General features: G+C 46.4%; 2 protein-coding genes across 2 annotated transcripts in view; both read right to left on the reverse strand.

Moving 5' to 3' along the window:
* The window catches only part of CMKLR1 (chemerin chemokine-like receptor 1), a 118215-nt gene that overhangs the window by 31632 nt on the left and 67371 nt on the right, over positions 1–19212 (reverse strand). The window lies entirely within an intron of this gene.
* LOC142818522 (uncharacterized) lies at positions 1298–5170 on the reverse strand. The gene is made up of 2 exons (XM_075898763.1): positions 2777–5170; positions 1298–2502 (listed from the first exon to the last, which is right to left on the reverse strand). The coding sequence occupies exons 1-2, from the start codon at positions 2906–2908 to the stop codon at positions 2092–2094; spliced, it is 543 nt and encodes a 180-aa protein (XP_075754878.1). The 5' UTR covers positions 2909–5170; the 3' UTR covers positions 1298–2091.

The following is a 19212-nucleotide window of genomic DNA, read 5'->3' on the forward strand; positions in this document are numbered from 1 at the left end:
CTAGTGGGGAAACTTCACAGGGCTGCTTGTCCACAGCCAGTCCCTATCCATCACACAAGGGTGTGCTTTGCCGGCTTCATGAAGACCACAGCCAGATCAGGGAAAAGGCCCCATATCTACTGTTACATGGATTCCGTGAGCTCCATGCAATCTGCCCAGAGGGACTAATATTCCAACTCACAGAAGAGAGCAGAGCTGCCACTCCAAACATTGGCAGAGGTACTGACCCTACCTGCCACTGAAGATAATGGAGGCTCTGATATTGCTTTCCATGGGTGCAGACCAAGCCCAAAAGATGTGAAAGAATGGAAAGGATGTTTTCCAATGGACACAAGCAAGAGGCGGAGGGGACAGCATCTAGACACCTTGGCAGTCCCATGGGGAAACCACAAGCACCAGGTGTTTTCTCACACTTTTACAAAGAATTAAAATAGAAAAAGGAGTTGGGGGTGTCTGTCAACCTCATGTTAATCCCGAAAAGCTTCCCTCCCTCTTCCCCAACCTGAGCTTGGACTGAGTGTCCAGGCAGACTCCAGCTCTTTGGGTCCCATTTTACCTTCTATTTATTTGCTGTTTTTGAATATCTCAGCTAAAAGCATGGCCACCATTGGAACCAGAACCATCTGGATGCTGCTTGACCCTGTCTCTAGTCTCCATATTTCTCAGAACTTCGACAGCCCCGATTCAGGAAAGCGTGTAGGCAAAGCTGAATTTACAGTCTAACTATCTTTCCTGAACAGGGATGGACTTAAACATGTGTCATGGACCTTCTTGTATTAGATGATGGAGGCAACTTGCCTGAAACACCATCAGAAGGTCAGGGAGTAGGCATAACTTAGGGTATGTCTACACTACCCTCCTAATTCGAACTAGGAGGGTAATGTAGGCATACCGCACTTGCAAATGAAGCCCGGGATTTGAATTTCCCGGGCTTCATTTGCATAAGCCAGGCGCCGCCATTTTTAAATCCCGGCTAGTTTGAACCCCGTGTCGCGCGGCTACACGTGGCACGGAGTAGCTAGTTCGGATTAGGCTTCTAATCTGAACTAGCTGTACTCCTCGTGGAATGAGGAGTACAGCTAGTTCGGATTAGGAATCCTAATCCGAACTAGCTACTCCGTGCCACGTGTAGCCGCGCGGCACGGGGTTCGAACTAGCCGGGATTTAAAAATGGCGGCGCCCGGTTTATGCAAATGAAGCCCAGGAAATTCAAATCCCGGGCTTCATTTGCAAGTGCGGTATGCCTACATTACCCCACTAGTTCGAACTAGCGGGGTAGTGTAGACATACCCTTATTTTCCCATCACCCTCTTGAAACTCCACCACCTGTCCTGATGCACTGGGTGGATATTTTGCTCTCACTAATTATTCATGCCTTTTCCAGCTTTACAAGGTGGTCATCAATTCTGAGATGGCAGGCATATTTGTGATTGACATTTACAGTGCTGGGCTGAGGAACTATTTCTGCTACCAGCTATAAAAACCTTTTGTTCTCAGGGCATGATTTAAAGAAGCTTTCGACCTCTATTCATGTTTAGCTAATAGGATTCCAGAAGCGTACCTTTTAGCATTTAATTAAATATTATGTACAGTAAAAGTGGGCAAACAAAGACTTCCTCCTGCTGCAAAAAACACACATTTTCCCCCTGCTGTGGAAGAACAGGAATGTGCTTCAAAACAAAATAAAACCAATGGATGACAACATATAAGAACAGCCTGACAAGAGTGTATGAGAACTTTATTTCTTAGGGCAGTGATGCGTAATGCAGGCTGCGCGAGTGGCCCTCCTTCATCTCAGTGGGCTGTAAGATTGTCATAACAATGACAGTCCTCAGGATAGGGTAGTCTTGCTCACTGATCTTGTGTACCTAGAATTTGCAGGAGGTGCTGATTGAACCATAGCAGCTCTGGGATTGGATGCAGAGAGAGAGCCTGGTTCTCACAGTCAACATTGTGTGCAGTCAGCCTGTCCCTCGCTTCACGTGCGTTCCACTTCAGCAATATCAGTAGGAAAATAAAATGTCTTGTAGGTCACACAGGGGTTCCTGGGTCCTGGGCAGGAGGGGTTGAGGTGCCCCGTGTATGGCTTCATTATCCAGGGCTGTAGGGGGTAGGCCACATCTCCCACCAGGCAGACGGGCATGTCCACATCCCTGACCCTGATGTGGCGGTCGGGGAAGAAGGTCCCGGCCTGCAGCCTCTGGCACACGGAGGAGTTGCGGAACACCATGGCGTCGTGTGCCTTGCTGGACCAGCCCACATTGATATCCGTGAACTGTCCTGGTGGTCAGATATGGCCTGCAGGAGGACAGAGAAGTACCCCTTGCGGTTGATGTACTGGGAGGCCTGGTGTTCCGGGGCACGGATGGGGATGTGCGTCCCATCGATGGTCCCATCAATGCAATTGGGGAAGCTGAGGGCGCCGAACCACTGGTTGACTGCGTCCAGGTTGGTGAGGCGGACCACCCTGTGGAGCAACATCCAGTTGATGGTCTTGACCACCTGCAGAGAGATACACCAAACCACAAATCATTGGGGTGCCCGGGTGGCTGGGAGTGTTCGTTCCCTGGCACTGCCCCGTACCTCACTCCTGGAAGCAACCCCCGCTGTGATCCTGGCCACCACGGGCAGCATGTCGTACGGACAGGACAGACCGAACCCTCCATACAGGGCACTTTCGCCGCCTCCTCCCCTCCACCCCCGTTTTCCCTGGGGCGGCCCATCCCCTCCTTGCAGCCCCCCTCCCTCCCGGCCCAGTGGCCGGTGAGTGCCGTACCTGCATGAGCACTACTTCGACAGCGGATTTCCCCACGCTGAACTGGTTCCTGACGGATCGGTAGCTGTCCGGCGTGGAGAGCTTCCACAGGGCGATGGCCACATGCTTCTGGAGGGGGATGGCGGGCCTCATGCAAGTGTCCCATCACCGCAGAGCAGGGGCGAGCCACTCTCAGAGCTCCAGGAAGGTGTCCCTCTTCATCCTGAAGTTCTGGGTCCACTGTTGGTCTCCCCAGCGCTCCAGGACGATGTGGTCCCACCAGTCACTGCTGGTGTCCAGACACCAGATGCGGCGGGGCATGCTGGCATCCGGGCATTGCTGCGGCTCCTCCACAGCCCCCAGGGAGGCCAGGGGGAAGGGCAGGGGGCTGACGTGCACCAGATGGTGCCAGGCAGCTTCCATCCATTGCTGGCAGGCTTGCAGCAGCAAGTCCAAAAACTGGACCAGAGTGCCCAGGGCAAGCTCTGGATCCTTGGTGCCAACTGCAGCGGCATCCCCAATGGGAACCACCAACACAGGAAGGCAGAGAGGAAAACGCTTTGCTGTCCCTTGGTGAGGTAGACAAGCAAGCGAAAAAGCTGAGAACCGGCTGTCCAGGGGGGTCCCTTTAAGCATGAGCCTCAGACAGCAGCCACACAAAGCAACTACTGACCTGGTGCCCTGCTGAAAACGGTTTCAGCTGCCCTTAAATGCGACCCAGCGTCCAATCAGTGTGGACACGCTATTTCAAATTAGTTTTTGGATCTAGATGTGTTATTTTGAATTAGCTTATTTCAAATTAACTAATTCAAAATAAGTTAGTTCGAATTAGTGCTGTAGCGTAGACATACCAATAGATTTTTCTCCTCCCCCCACCTACATGCATATCACTATATAGCAAGACATGACTCCATTCCAGTTTGCAGCAAGAAGTCAATAAGTTGACCAACCCAAACAATGAAGAACTCTCCATAATACGTGCCTTAAATACTTTGCACAGGGAAAGGATTAACAAAAGATGAGCTCTAGGGTGAAGCTGTTGAAAAAAATTACATTGCACAACAGTTTGCTTTTGGAGGGACCACAATGTACCAAACACAATGTAATGTCTAGCCCTCAGCTAACTGATAGGAGTCAAATATCGGAATCTCTCTTTAGATCAATGAACCTCATACTGCAGCTTGTAAGCCACAAGTAGCTCTGTAGTGTGGCCTCCTGCAGCTCTTTACAGCACATGATATTATAGTTATTAACCAGTCAGGATGTGTTTACTATATGATGAACCACCTAAGTTGTCAACTCGCACTAAGCGATTAACTTATTTGCTGTGAGAATAATTTATGAATACATAAAAACTAAATATTTGCCCTTAACATTGTTTAAATGAGGCTTGTAGTATAATAAATGAAACAATCAATTCACACAACTGTGGCTTTTTTGGATAAGAGTGATTGTTCATTTGGGTCCTGAACCACTGAGGTCTGCCTATTACTGCTTTAGATAACAACCTAACTGCTCTTTTGGGGGGAAGGTTAGTGAATTTGGGGTTCTTTATTAGAGAGCTAAGCGTTGGTGAAATGTCCTATAATGTTCTGCAAAAACAACAAGGAGTCCCTGTGGCACTAACAGATTTGTTAGGGCATAAACTTTAGTGGGTAGAAACCACTTTGTTAGATGCATGAATGAGCCCATGATGGATCTGACACAGTGTTTTTTTTTACCCAATGAAAGCAGATGCCAAAATCAATCTGCTAGCCTTTAAGGTGCCACAGGACTCCTTGTTGTATTTGCAAACACAGACTGCACAGCGACCCCTCTGAGATTATAATGTCCTTTATGTATCCTTCTGTTTCCCCTCCCCAGAACAGGTGTATGAAAGGCAGAAGCAATGGAAACACCACTAGGAATTACCTGCTGACCTGCCTGCCCTAGAGGAATTATTCTCTAAAGCTCCAACGCTGGCAGGAACATATCCTGTGAAGATTTCCCCTGCAGTGCAGGGACTCACACTCTCTTCAGCCTCCGTCTCTCCCAGGGTGAGGTTTTGCAGCCACATTTCACAGTGAGTATACTTACCAGAACATACTAATGCTGGGGTGAAGACCTCCCTCTCATTTCTGAGATGAGCCAGGAGGTCTGCCCACTAAATGGGAGACTGGTATAAAAAATCAGGCCTTTTCATTTCAAAGTGAATGTAAACAACCAGCTTTAGGGGAAGTCACTTTTCTTTTAAAAACCCCTTTTTAAAAATCTCCTGGCCCCACCATAATAAAATGACTTTCATCCCATCAGTGTTTTGGGGAAAATTATCCAACAGGTGGCAGTAGTCTATTTTCTATTAATTTGCTTTATAGGTCTGTCTGGTACAATACATCACCCTCCTTCCTGGTTCAGGCTGACCAAATTTGATTTCCAATACAGTTATGCACTCCCCCCCCCATACACACTCTCCCCATTTTTAAAAGCCTAAAGGTACGTCGAGACTACAAAGCTTTTCCGGGATACTGGAAAAGCTCTGCTGCATACAAGGAGCATACAAGCTCTGCTGCATCTGCTTTTCCAAAACATTTTTGGAAAAGCAGACGTATTTTTTCAGCATCCCTGTAAACCTCGTTTTACGAGGAAGAAGGGATGTTCCGAAAGAGGCTTTTTTCCCAACAATTGGGCCAGTGTAGATGTTGGAAAAGCCTCTTTTGGAAGAAAAGCAGAAAAAAATATGCAAATTGTGGTTCACAATTTGCGTATCTTTTTCCAACAGATCTTTGTAGTCTAGACATAGCCTAAGAGTAACACAATAAAGAGCTCGTGTTCTCACTATGTCCTGGCAGCACTGAACAGCTAGCAACTCTAGGGAAAGGAAGTCTGGGTTGGTTGATCTCTGGTTCAGATATAAGCAGGTTTTTTTCTGCTTCCTTGTATTCATTTTCTAGGGACTGGCACCTACACCTTGATGTGTGTGTACTGGGGAGATGCCAAAAGCAACTGTTGCTATTTTAGGACTTATGCAAACAGATCAGCAGTGATAACAAATACCCTGTACTCAGCTCTGGCTGGTTCACAGCACAGCACAGCTTAGAGAGAAGTCAAGGGAAAAACCTGCAGCTCAGTTCCACTTCAGTCAGCCGTCGATGGGTACAGCATTTATGTCCTGTGCTTAGAGAGCCTGGGAAATAGAGTGAAAAATGGCACAGGGAATGGGACCCATTGAAAAACCAACCCAGAAGGAGACTGCAAAGGGGAAGGAGAGAGCAAACATCAAAGGTAAAGCTAGCTGCACTCAATAGCCCCTAATCACAGCACTCACTTGTACCAGCCCAGCTTTTGGGGGCTGGGCCTACCCGGGATCCATACAACAGACTGCCGTTAGTGAGATTTTTTTTTTTAAATAAACCATCCTTGAAAACCAGCCATGGGCTTAAAAGGGTTATGGACCGGAACGAGTTTTGCAACCCACCCAAAATAATCGGAGAGGCTTGACCTCTCCCCATCAACCTCGCTCCATTGTGTCTTATACTTAATTGAAGCTGAGCATCACCAATCTGAGACCCCATAGCAGCTGTTCACATTAAGTAGTAAGTCTCCCCCTCTTGTTTGCTCTCTCTCTCTCGCCTCAGTTTCATTTCCTGGTTCTTATGCTTGTGCTGCTTAGGTTGACAACACTGCAAGGCTGTGTGTACACTGGCGTGTTCTTGTGCAAAAACTTGCTGCCTGTCTACACTGGCTGTGTGTTCTTGCGCAAGTAAACTGACATTCTAATGTATGAAATCAGGGCTTCTTGCGCAAGAACTCTGATGCTCCCGCTGAGGAATAAGTCCTTTTGCGCAACTGTTCTTGCGCAAGAGGCCATTGTAGACAGGCAACATGAATTTCTTGAGCAAGAAAGCCCTGTGGTTAAAATGGCCATCAGAGCTTTCTTGCACAAGAGAACGTCTACACTGGCATGGATGCTCTTGTGCAAAAGCACATCTCTTGCACAAAAGCACATGCCAGTGTAGATGCTCTCTTGCACAAATACCTTAACACATGAACTCTTGCGCTAAAGAGCTTTTGCACAAGATCACGTCAGTGAAGACATAGCCCAAAAGAATAGCTCAGATTAGCCTTCTGATTAGGGTTGCCAGGTGTCCGGTTTTGAACTGGACAGTCCAGTATTTGAACTTTCTGTTCAGGAAACAAATTGGGAAAATAGAAATGAGAAAATATAAATGTTGGGTATTTTCTAAATCAGATGTAATGTAGATTGTGATGTCTTGTCAAGTGTGTCCGGTATTTTTGTTGAAACCAGCTGGCAACCCTACTTCTGATAGCTCCTCCACCACACACACACTCTCTCTCTCTCTCTCTCTCTCTCCTTAACTCTCACCGCCACATGTGAGGCCTAAAGCTAGCTGAGCTGTCCTAACCTTTCCCCTTCCCAGACAGCCACACGGTGCTGTTTGAATGGACATTTTCTAGCATCAAGAAGTGTCCATGCAAAGATGCCGGTGTTACCCAGCAAGCTGGTTTGCTGCAGGAGAAGATGGTCCTTGGCTTCACATACCGGCACTGAGCTTAGATGTGTCACTGATGCGCCTGGTGAACAGGGTGCTGATTTGGAGTATCTCTCCCTTACCTGAAGTGGTATTGTGTGGAGATTGCCATTTCTCTCCTGTGCTGATTATGATTTGCAGAATGCCTAGGCCACGGCATACCCCTATGTGTCAATGCCAGGTGCACACATCAGATAAAAGGCTTTATCTATAGCTGCAGGTTTCCTATTAGTAACAAACCCTTCACTTTATATTTCAGGCAGAAGTTTTATTTACTTTCATCACGGATATTTGATTTTAGCAAAAACTCCAGCAGTGGGATTTTTTTAATGTCAATCACAATATACAGTTTTATGTATTTATTCTGTTCCCCCTCTGTTGTTTACGAGGGCTTCTCAGCATCTTAAAAATAGCTTTGTAGGCGCAGAGCTTGAATGCTGTACTGACGAGTGCCATCAAAAGTGCCTGGGTAGTTATATATTGTGACTAGCACCTAGAACCTCCACTGAGAGCAGGTGCACATTGTGCTGGGCACCGCATGAACAGATGGTGCAAGAGAGTTTCTGTCCCTAATAATCTTGCAAGGAGAAACAGGCACTGGAGGGTGAAGGGTCGCACAAGAGGTCAGGGCTAGAGCTGGAGAGAGAAAACAGGCCTTCTCTGTCTACATCTTCAGCTTATCTGCCCCAGGAAAGGGTGCACCAATGGGAGAGAGATTTCTCCCTTCAAACATTCTTTCCCTTTGTTGCTTTTCTCCCCCCCAGGGCTCAAATCAGCCCATCTGTGGTTTAACTTTTGACTTGGTTGTCCAAAGCATCCACAGGGCTGTCCTAAAACCTGCTTTTCTTGTTCCTCTGTAGGCCAGTTTCTGCGTGGCACTGAGCCGTAAGAGGCTTATTGAGAAAACAAGGTCTGTCTTTAAACAACAACGACAACAACAACAACAACTGCCTTTCCATGCTACCAGCTTGTGAGTGGGAGGAAACTACCGAAGCAGGGCTGGAATTTTGGAGTTAAACATTTCTTTGCTGTGTGCGTGAGGAAATACATCACACCCCTCTCTAGTGGCTGGTCCACAACTTAGATAACTTACAACTGCTGTTTGCTAATGGGCTTGCCCAGGGCTGGGCAAAATATGGCCCGGGGGCCGGCCCGCCAAGCCACTGGATCCGGCCCACGGACCAACCTCCCAGGACTCTCAAGCACACGGCTGCTGCAGTTTAGAGCTCTGCAGGGAAGGGGAGGCTTCTGTGATTGCCAGCCCCCCAGCCCAATCCTCAGCACATGTGGGCTGGAAACAGCCGGCCAATAAGAACTGACCTCAGCCAATCGCTCAGCTCCTATTGGCTGGAATCAGCCAGCCGTTCAGAGCTGAGAGATTGGCCTGGGGATGGGGGCTGCACAAGCCGCTTCCTCCTCCTGGAGCTGAGCGCCATGTGGAGGGAGCTGCCTGCAGTTTGAAGTGGTCTGGGGTGCTGCAGGCAGGGAGCCCAGCCTGCCTTGGGGGCGCTGCAGGGCTGCTGGCTTAGGGAAGCGCCTCCCAGCCAGAGCCTGCCCCTCCCACCTCTGCCCCTCCCGCATCCCAATTCCCTCCCCAGGTCACCAGCCAAACCCTCTGTACCCCTCTGCCCCAGGTGACAACTCCCTCCCAGACCCTGGACCCCTCCTATGCCTCTGCCCCAGGCCAGAATCTTCTCCTGCTCCCAAACACCCTCCCACACCCTGCACCACAATCCCTTGATCCAGGTCACAACCCCCTTCTCCGCCCAAACTCCCTCTCGTACCTCATACTGTCTCCTGCACCCCAGACCCTTACTCCGTGTGCCCTTCCATACCCAGCCTCCACCCTAAACCCCACATCCCCTCCACAGAAAAGTGGACCTCTTTCCAAACTCTTGGAGTAGCCCCCCAGCAAAAAATATTGACCACCCCTGGGCTTGCCACTATAGAGATCTGTGCTTAGGCATGGAAGTTCCTAGCCTCACGCTGCAGGGTCAGGCAAATGGGCCAGATACGGGCAAAAAAACTGCCTCATAACATGGTTGCCCATCCTTTGGCCTGTCTCATGGTCTAAAATGAGTGAGCTGCAAAGAGTGGACTGACATGGCTGTCGTAAAATGTAGAATTTTTAACCTGCAAGATCCCTTTGACCTCCAAACACACACGCCAGGAGAGAGGAGTCAGGGAATAAGGAACTGGCACAGTGTAAGCAAGAATAGGTGCTAAGCAGGGTTCCCTGTGAGCTGGGTGCTTATGAGAGATTCTGATGCCACCCAGCTGATTCACAGAGCACCCACAGCAAGGTTTGTGTTTCTACTGGTGGTGCACATTTTACAGGCCTCAGTGCACATAAACAATTTATTCCATACTAAGGATGTTAAATATTGGTTAATTGACTAGTTGAGTAGTCGATGGAATTTCTGCTGGGGCTCTTGGTACATTTCAAAGTAGGAATGCGAAACACCACGTGCAGCCCAGGGCCAGTGAGAAGTCCTGCTGACTCCGGGCTGTACGCAGCGTGCCAGCTTTGAAAGGTGCAAGAGTCCCCAGCGGTGGCTCTTGTGCATTTCAAAGCTTGCAACTCAGCATGGAGCTTGAGGTCAGTGGGGGACTCAGAATCCCCCGCTGACCCCAGGCTCCATGCTGCTCTGTGGATTTGAAATGCCATTGATTCTGCTTTTGATTCAGTCTATGTACAACAAATCGCACCAATTTATTTTTTGCCATAGGTGTACCATGGGGCTGTGAAGTGGGGGAAATTAAACACTAAGACAGTAATTCAGAGACTATCATAGGTTCTGAGCCATCAAGCTGCTGTGCAGGCTAAGTCCAGGTACGGGGTTGGAGAGGTGGAATAACATGTTTGTCCCCATTTTATAGATCGGGAACTAAAGCAAAGAGAGAGACTTAGTAACTTGATCAGGGTCACACAGGGAGTCTGTGGCAGAGGTGGCAATAAAATTCCAAGTCCCGGTGTAGTCTCTAACCTATGCTGTATTATCCTTTTGTTTTTGTTCAGTTTCACAGGCAAGGGAGATTTTCACTGCAGCAGCACAGTTCTTTGCTTTAGAAAACACCTGTTAATAGTATAGACTCTTTACTTAAGTGTGCAAAGAACTATTTCCCATGGTCTTTGGCATTTAAATCCTGCTTTCATACAGCCCGGCTACGTCTACACTGGCATGATTTTCCGGAAATGCTTTTAACAGAAAAGTTTTCCATTAAAAGCATTTTCGGAAAAGCGTGTCTAGATTGGTAGGACGCTTTTCCGCAAAAGCACTTTTTGCAGAAAAGCGTCCGTGGCCAACCTAGATGCGCTTTTCTGCAAAAAAGCCCGATCGCCATTTTCACGATTGGGGATTTTTTGCAGAAAACAAATCTCTGCTGTCTACACTGGCCCTTTTGCGCAAAAGTTTTTCGGAAAAAGACTTTTGCCCGAATGGGAGCAGCATAGTATTTCCACAAAAGCACTGACAATCTTACATGAGATCATCAGTGCTTTTGCGGAAATTCAAGCAGCCAGCGTAGACAGCTGGCAAGTTTTTCCGCAAAAGCAGATGATTTTGCAGAAAAACTTGCCAGTCTAGACACAGCCCCTATGTGCCAGGCTAGATTCAACCTCAGATTGTCCCTTTAATTCTTGAGTTTATACTATAGATAGATCAACATTTAAAAAGTATTGCCACAAACACGCCAATGAATGCCATATTTTCCTCTCTAAGGGCTACTTCCTGGCCACTAATGCCCCTACGCATTTCACCACCCACTGCAATGGGTCCTATGTGGTCTGTATTGTCAGAGTAGCAGCATGGGACTGATTTTCCTCCCTGCTGAGCCTACCAGACCCACCAACTAAGACTGTTCATCTCCTCGCCAGAAAGCAGCCTCCGGAAGCTTCTGCACTGCGTGTGACACATTGATTAATTAGTGTAACTGTGAGACATTCCCTGCAGAGGAAAAGCCCCAAGTGCTAAGTATTGTTGTTGTTTTGAGCCTCACCGCGGTACCAGCCGAGCTCTCTCTGTGCAGAAGCCTCTAACAGCACAAGATGCACACAGGAGTACACAGGGCTTCATTCCCTCCCCAAACATCACACAACCGTAGTGAGCAAAGCAAGTTGGCTCAGTGCTGGCAGAACGGATTCCCTCTAGCAGCACCGAGAAATAAACCACCCATCGTCTATACCTCCAGTTACAGAGCCAACAGGCCCCAAACTCAGAGTATTTATGCTCACCTGCTACCCAGTCTACATCCTACTGGGCTGCTCCTCAGCAACAGTTTGTCCACAGACTACTGCCTACTTGCCGCGGCTCAGAAGCCAGGATCTCTTGGGGTGCTGCTCATAAATAGGAGGCTATGGGAATGAATCTGATTACAGGGTTAAGGCCTTTGGCTTGTCTACATTTTGGTGTTTAATTTGAATTAGGGTAAGAAGTGAATTTAAAGCCCAATAGCTATCCCAAAGAACTCTGCATGTGAATACTTATTCCTGAACAAGACTGTTTTGTTGCTGTTTATTTTTATCCACTTTCAAATGGGTTAAATTATCCCTGAATAACTCCATATGTAGAAGAGACCAGTTAGTCACGCTCTACCTTCATCCCACCCCAGTTCTAATTCACAACCTTTCTTCTACAAATAGATTTAAGAAACTTGGGTCTTTCCTCCAAACAGAAAGACCAAGATGCAGGCAGCAGGGTGACTGGGTGCACACATTTCATGGCCCAGTAGTCATGTAAGCAGTCAAGGAAAAACATCATCCCGCTCTTGACTACCACTGTTACCTACTATATATTTTAGAGAATTTTTTGATCTGTTTGATCAAGAACTCTTCCCAAACAGTAAGAACTAGGACCACCCAATTCAGGATACTGCTTCCTCCTATCGTAACTTAAAGCAAGGTAGGAGTTTGGTTGTGCCAGGAAAATGGGATGTGCCTGGAATGGGATTGGTTCCCATTAAGCCATTCAGAAAAGAGACAGAATCACCAAAGCAAGTACAGTCCTCCAAACTGACATCACGGATGGAATACTGAAAGACACTGGATCAAGCAAATAGAATGAACCTGGCATAGGATTGATTCTCAATACAGCTCACAGAAAAGAGGTAAAAATGGAGAAATGTGGAGAAGCAGTGGGGGTAAATCTCCTAGTTTCTTTGTACAGGATGTACCTACTAAACAGTCCCTGGGCACAGGTATAGTTGTAAGACAGAGTCAGTTAACAGCTATGTTGCGGGTTGCAATTTCAGAATAATTCTTGAATAAACAAGTCTCCTAAACAGCCTTACCTGTCTTCAGAAAAGGGCTTGGGGCTAGTGTTCCTGCTAATGTTTTCGTGTGTGGGATAAATTTTGTTATGTGCACTTAGGCATGTGCATATGTGCACCACCAATATAACCACATGCTGCTGACTGTGGGGGCTGTGGGGGCTCTGTTAATTAGCTGGGTGGCATTGGAATCTCTCCTGAGTAGCCACCCAAATCCTCAGCTTACAGGGAATATGGCTTGGAGCAAAGGGAAGGATTAAACATTCCTTCATCTGGGGCTTGCACTGTTCAGATTAATGGAAGTTTTGCAGTTGGTTTCAATGGGAACTGGACCTTAGACCCCAGGCCTGCTATCAGATCTACCCTGCATATTCCTGGATGCCACAGGGATTGCTGGGCTCTAGCTGTAAAGCTCTGATTGCAGGATTGAGGGGTTCCTTTGCCTGACTGGTTGGTTTGCATTTATTATGGGCCTTCTGTGTTTGATTGTCTGAGGGCTCCATTTTTATTGTTCTGCAGGTTCCCGTGGCTGCTGGCCATGTGCTTTTGGGTATCAAATCCAAATAAATAACAAACAGTTTGAAGTGATAATTCCAGAGGTTTGCAACTTCCCTGGAAGTGTCCAAGTTTCCACTTTCTGCTTCACATTTTTCTCTCGCTTCATGTCTTCATCGTTTCCCAGTCAGCATCACTAAATAATTCACATGGAAGAAATCTCCCAGTGAAACTGGTCCAGCAAACAAGTTAAAAAAACTGGTATGGCAGCTACCTTTCTCACTGCTGTGTCCTCACTGCATACAAGTGTGTTTTTACATCGAGACAGTTCACTCAGTGTAAAATCCTAATAGAAAAACAGGGGCCAGTGGCTGTTAACTGCAAGACTCATTGGGGATACAGGGATAACATTACCTGGATACAGCCACAAGGGTCTTCTCTCCACTAGGATTCTACTCTCATAGGGTATGTCTACACTACCCTCCTAGTTCGAACTAGCGGGGTAATGTAGGCATACCGCACTTGCAAATGAAGTCCGGGATTTGAATTTCCCGGGCTTCATTTGCATAAGCGGGGAGCCGCCATTTTTAAAACCCCGCTGGTTCGAACCCCGTGCAGCGCGGCTACACGGGGCACGAACTAGGTAGTTCGAACTAGGATTCCTACTCCGAACTACCGGTACACCTCCTAGTTCGGAATAGGAACATTTAAATCCCGGGCTTCATTTGCAACTTCGAATGCCTACATTAGCCTCCCTAGTGTGAACTAGGGGGCTAGTGTAGACATACCCATAGAGAGTATCATGAGATTTCGTGGGCACAATCCATTTGGGCATAAGCATTTATGGCTAAAAACCACTTTGTCAGATGCATCGCACAGAAGAATGGCCGTACTGGTTCAGACCAAAGGTCCATCTAGCCCTGTAGCCTGTCAGCCGACAGTGGACAGGTGCCCCACAGGGGCTGGACCAAAGACAATGATCAAGCAATTTGTCTCCTGCCATCCATCTCCAGCCTCTGACAAACAGATGCCAGGGACACCATTTCTATCCCCTGGCTAATAGCCTTTCATGGACCTAATCTCCATGAAATTATCTAGCTTCTCTTTAAACTCTGTTATAGTCCTAGCCTTCACAGCCTCCTCTGGCAAGGAGTTCCACAGGTTGACTATGCGCTGTGTGAAGAAGAACTTTCTTTTATTAGTTTTAAACCTGCTACCCATTAATTTCATTTGGTGTCCTCTAGTTCTTCTATTATGGGAACTAATAAATAACTTTTCTTTATTCACCCTCTCCACACCACTCATGATTTTATATACCACTATCATATCCCCCCTCAGTCTCCTCTTTTCTAAACGGAAAAGTCCAAGTCGCTTTAGCCTCTCTTCATAGGGGACCCATTCCAAACCCCTAATCATTCTAGTTGCCCTTTTCTGAACCCTTTCCAAGGCCAAAATATCTTTTTTGAGGTGAGGAGACCGCATCTGTACACAGTACTCAAGATGTGGGTGTACCATAGTTTTATACTGGGGCAGTAAGATATTCTGGGTCTTATTTTCTATCCCTTTCTTAGTAATTCCTAACATCCTCTTTGCCTTTTTGACTGCCGCTGCACACTATGTGGAAGTTTTCAGAGAACTATCCACGGTAACTCCAAGATCCCTTTCCTGATTTGTCGTAGCCAAATTTGCCCCCATCATACTGTATGTATAATTGGGGTTATTTTTTTCCAACGTGCATTACTTTACACATATCCACATTACATTTCATTTGCCATTTTGTTGCCCAATCACTCAGTTTGGTGAGATCTTTTTTAAGTTCTTCACAGTCCGCTTCTGTCTTGACTATCTTAAACAGTTTAGTATCATCTGCAAACTTTACTATCTCACTGCTTACTCCTTTCTCCAGATCATTTATGAATACATTGAACAGGATTGGTCCCAGGACTGATCTTTGGGGGACACCACTAGTTACCCCTCTCCATTCTGAAAATTTACCATTTATTCCTACCCTTTGTTTCCTGTCTTTTAACCAGATCTCAAACCAAGAAAGGACCTCCCGTCTTATCCCATGATAATGTAATTTACACAAGAGCCTTTGGTGAGGGACCTTGTCAAAGGCTTTGAAAATCTAAGTATACTATATCTGCTGGATCCTCCTTGTCTGCATGTTTGTTAACCCCTTCAAAGAACTCTAACAGATTAGTAAGACATGATTTCCTTTTACAAGAAACATGTTGACTTTTGTCCAACAATTTATGGGTATGTCTACACTACCCCGCTAGTGCGAACTAGCGGGGTAATGTATGCATACCGAACGTGCAAATGAAGCCCGGGATTTGAATTTCCCGGGCTTTATTTGTATAAGCCGGCCGGCGCCATTTTTAAATGCCGGCTTGTTCGAACCCCATGCCGCGCGGCTACACGCGGCACGGGCTAGATAGTTCGGACTAGCAAGCCCCGTTACACGAGGCGTACAGATAGTTCAGAATGGCTTGCTAGTCCGAACTATATAGCCCGTGCCGCGTGTAGCCATGCGGCACGGGGTTCGAACAAGCCGGCATTTAAAAATGGCGCCGGCCGGCTTATGCAAATAAAGCCCGGGAAATTCAAATCCCGGGCTTCATTTGCACGTTCGGTATGCATACATTACCCCGCTAGTTCGCACTAGCGGGGTAGTGTAGACATACCCTTAGTTCTTCTATGTGCCTGACAATTTTATTCTTTACTACTGTTTTGACTAATTTTCCCAGTACTGAAGTTAAACTTACCGGTCTGTAATTGCCAGGATCTCCTCTAGAGCCCTTTTTAAATATTGGTGTCACGTTAGCTATCTTCCAGTCATTAGGTATGGAAGTCAATTTAAAGGATAGGTTATAAACCACAGATAATAGTTCTGCAATTTCCCATTTGAGTTCTTTTAGAACCCTTGCATGAATACCATCCGGTCCCAGTGATTTGTTAACGTTAAGTTTTTCTATTTGTTCCAAAATCTCCTCTAATGACACTTCAATCGAGGACAGCTCCTCAGATTCATCACCCATAAAGGACGGTGCAGATTTGGGAATCTCCCCAACATCCTCAGCCATGAAGACTGAAGCAAAGAAATCATTTAGTTTCTCCGCAATGGCTTTATCGTCCTTGATTGCTCCTTTTGTATCTCGATTGTCTAGGGGACCCACTGTTTTTTTAGCAGGCTTCCTGCTTCTAATGTACTTAAAAACCTTTTGCTATTGCTTTTTGAGTTTTTGGCTAGTTGTTCCTCAAAATCTTTTTTTGCTTTTCTTATTACATTTTTACACTTGATTTGACAGTGTTTATGTTCCTTTCTATTTATCTCACTAGGATTGGACTTCCACTTCCTGAAAGATGCCTTTTTGTCCCTCGTTGCTTCTTTTACATTGTGGTTAAGCCACATTGACTCTTTTTTAGGTCTCTTACTATGTTTTTTAATTTGGGGTATATATTTAAGATGGGCCTCTATTATGGTGTCTTTAAAAAGTTTCCATGCAGCTTGCAGGGATTTGGCTCTAGTCACTGTGCCTTTTAATTTCTGTTTAACTAACCTCCTCATTTTTGTGTAATTACCCTTTTTGAAATTAAATGCCAGGGTGCTGGACTGCTGAGGTGTTCTTCCCACCACAGGAATGTTAAATGTTATTATATTATGGTCACTATTCCCAAGCGGTCCTGTAATAGTTATTTCCTGGACCTGATCCTGCGCTCCACTCAGGACTAAATTGAGAATTGCTTCTCTCCTTGTGGGTTCCTGTACCTGCTGCTCCAAGAAGTAGTCGTTTAAGCCATTGAGTAATTTTATTTCTGCTCCTCTTCCTGAGGTGACATGTACCCAGTCAATATGGGAATAATTAAAATCCCCCATTATTATAGAGTTTTTTATTTTGGTAGCCTCTCTAATCTCCCTTAGCATTTCAATGTCAGTATCGCTGTCCTGGTCAGGTGGTCGGTAATATATCCCTACTGCTAATTTCTTATTATTGGAGCATGGAATTACTATCCATAGTGAGTCTATTGAGCATGTTGATTCATTTAAGATTTTAATTTCATTTGATTCTATGTTATCTTTCACATACAGTGCCACTCCGCCACCCACACAGCCTGCTCTATCTTTCCAATATATTTTATATCCCAGTATGATTGTGTCCCACAGATTTTCCTCATTCCACAAGGTTTCGGTGATGCCTATTATGTCAATCTCCTCCTTTAATATGAGGTACTCTAGTTCACCCATCTTATTAGTCAGATTCCTAGCATTTGCATAGCAGTACTTTAAAAAATGGCCACTGTTTATTTGTCTGCCCTTTCCTGATGCATTGGATTCCTTAGAATGCGGTTGTTTGTCTGCTCTGGCCCATGGTTTGTCCTCTCCCCTCCTCTCTTTCTGACTACAGCCTATAGAATCTCTATCAACAGATTCTCCTCTAAGAGAAGTCTCCATCCGATCCATGTGCTTCTCCGCACCAATCGGTTTTCCCCCATCTGTTAGTTTAAAAACTGCTCTACGGCCTTTTTAACGTTTAATGCCAGTAGTCTGGTTCCACCCTGGTTTAGGTGGAGCCCATCCTTCCTGTATAGGCTCCCTCTCTCCCAAAAGTGTCCCCAGTTCCTAATAAATCTAACCCTCTCCTCCCTACACCATTGTCTCATCCACTCATTGAAACTCTGAAGCTCTGCCTGCCTACCTGGCCCTGCGCGTGGAACTGGAAGCATTTCTGAGAATGCCACCATAGAGCTCCTGGATTTCAGTTTCTTTCCTAGCAACCTAAATTTGGCCTCCAAGACATCTCTCCTACCCTTCCCTATGTCTCTGGTATCTACATGTACCACGACCACCAGCTCCTCCCCAGCACTACACATAAGTCTATCTAGATGCCTTGAGAGATCCAAAACCTTTGCACCAAGCAGGCAAGTGACCATATGGTTCTCCCGGTCATCATAAACCCAACTATCTATGTTGCTAATGATCGAATCACTCACTACTAACACCTGCCTCTTCCTCAGAGGTATCCTCATTGTGAGAGGATACCGCAACATCCTTTGGAAGAAGGGTCCTAACTATGGAATGGTTTCCCTCTGCTCCCATTGAATGCTCTATTCCCCTGAGAATTTCATCCTGCTTAAGAGCACTGGGGCTCTCAGACTGGAGGTGGGACAGTACTACAGTGTCCTAGAAAGTCTCATCAACATAGCTCTCTGCCTCTCTTAGCTCCTCCAGTTCAGCCACCCTGTCCTCCAAAGCTTGAACTTGGTCTCTGAGGGTCAGGAGCTCCTTGCAACGGGTGCATACATATGCCACTTGCCCACTGGGCAGGTAATCATACATGTTACACTCAATGCAATAAACAGGATAGCCCCCACTCTGCTGCTGGGCTTCTGTCTGCATTTTTTCTCATGAATGAGTTCGATTGATAAGGCTTCTAGTTAAAATAGGAAGTTTTTATTAAAACCTTTAACCTAAGCTATAAAGACAGGCAAGAGTACCTTGGCCCCTTCCCAACTCCCTCTCTAAACTCCCTATTTGCTGCTCCTGTTTGCAAGCTCCCTGGTTGCTGACTCTCAGCTTTATAAAGCCCTATAGCCCCGCCCCCTGACTAAGGCTCAGCCAATTAACAGAGGCTTCTAGATTTCAAACCTTTAGAAGCTCACAGCTTCCAGCTGCCGGCTACAGCACACGCTCCTTCAAACAAACCAAACTGACAAACACAAGCTCAGCACACAGCAAGTACCCCCCCCACACACACACACACACAAACACACACTACAGACAGCCACTTACCTCAAGGGTCCCATATTTACTCCTCCTTTACCTGGAGAACTCCCTCTCAAAACTCCCTATTTGCTGCGCCTGTTCACATCCGACAAAGTGGTTTTTACCTATCAAAGCTGGTGCCCAAATAAACTTGTTAGTCTTTAAGGGCATGCCCACACTAGGAAATTATTTTGAAATAACCTATTTCAAAATAATAACTCTCAAAATAATTATTTCAAAATAGCATGTCTCCACTATGGGGAAGCCTCAAAATGAGTGCAAAGCAGGCTCCATTAATGTGAATGTGCTATCTTGACTTAGAGCCCGAGGAAGCACTGGAGAGAAATTACTTTGACTCTGAAGAGTAGTTATTTCGAAATAGCAGTAGCGGAGCAGCT

This window comes from Pelodiscus sinensis, chromosome 15, assembly GCF_049634645.1.
Source record: "Pelodiscus sinensis isolate JC-2024 chromosome 15, ASM4963464v1, whole genome shotgun sequence".
NCBI classification, from domain to species: Eukaryota; Metazoa; Chordata; order Testudines; family Trionychidae; genus Pelodiscus; species Pelodiscus sinensis.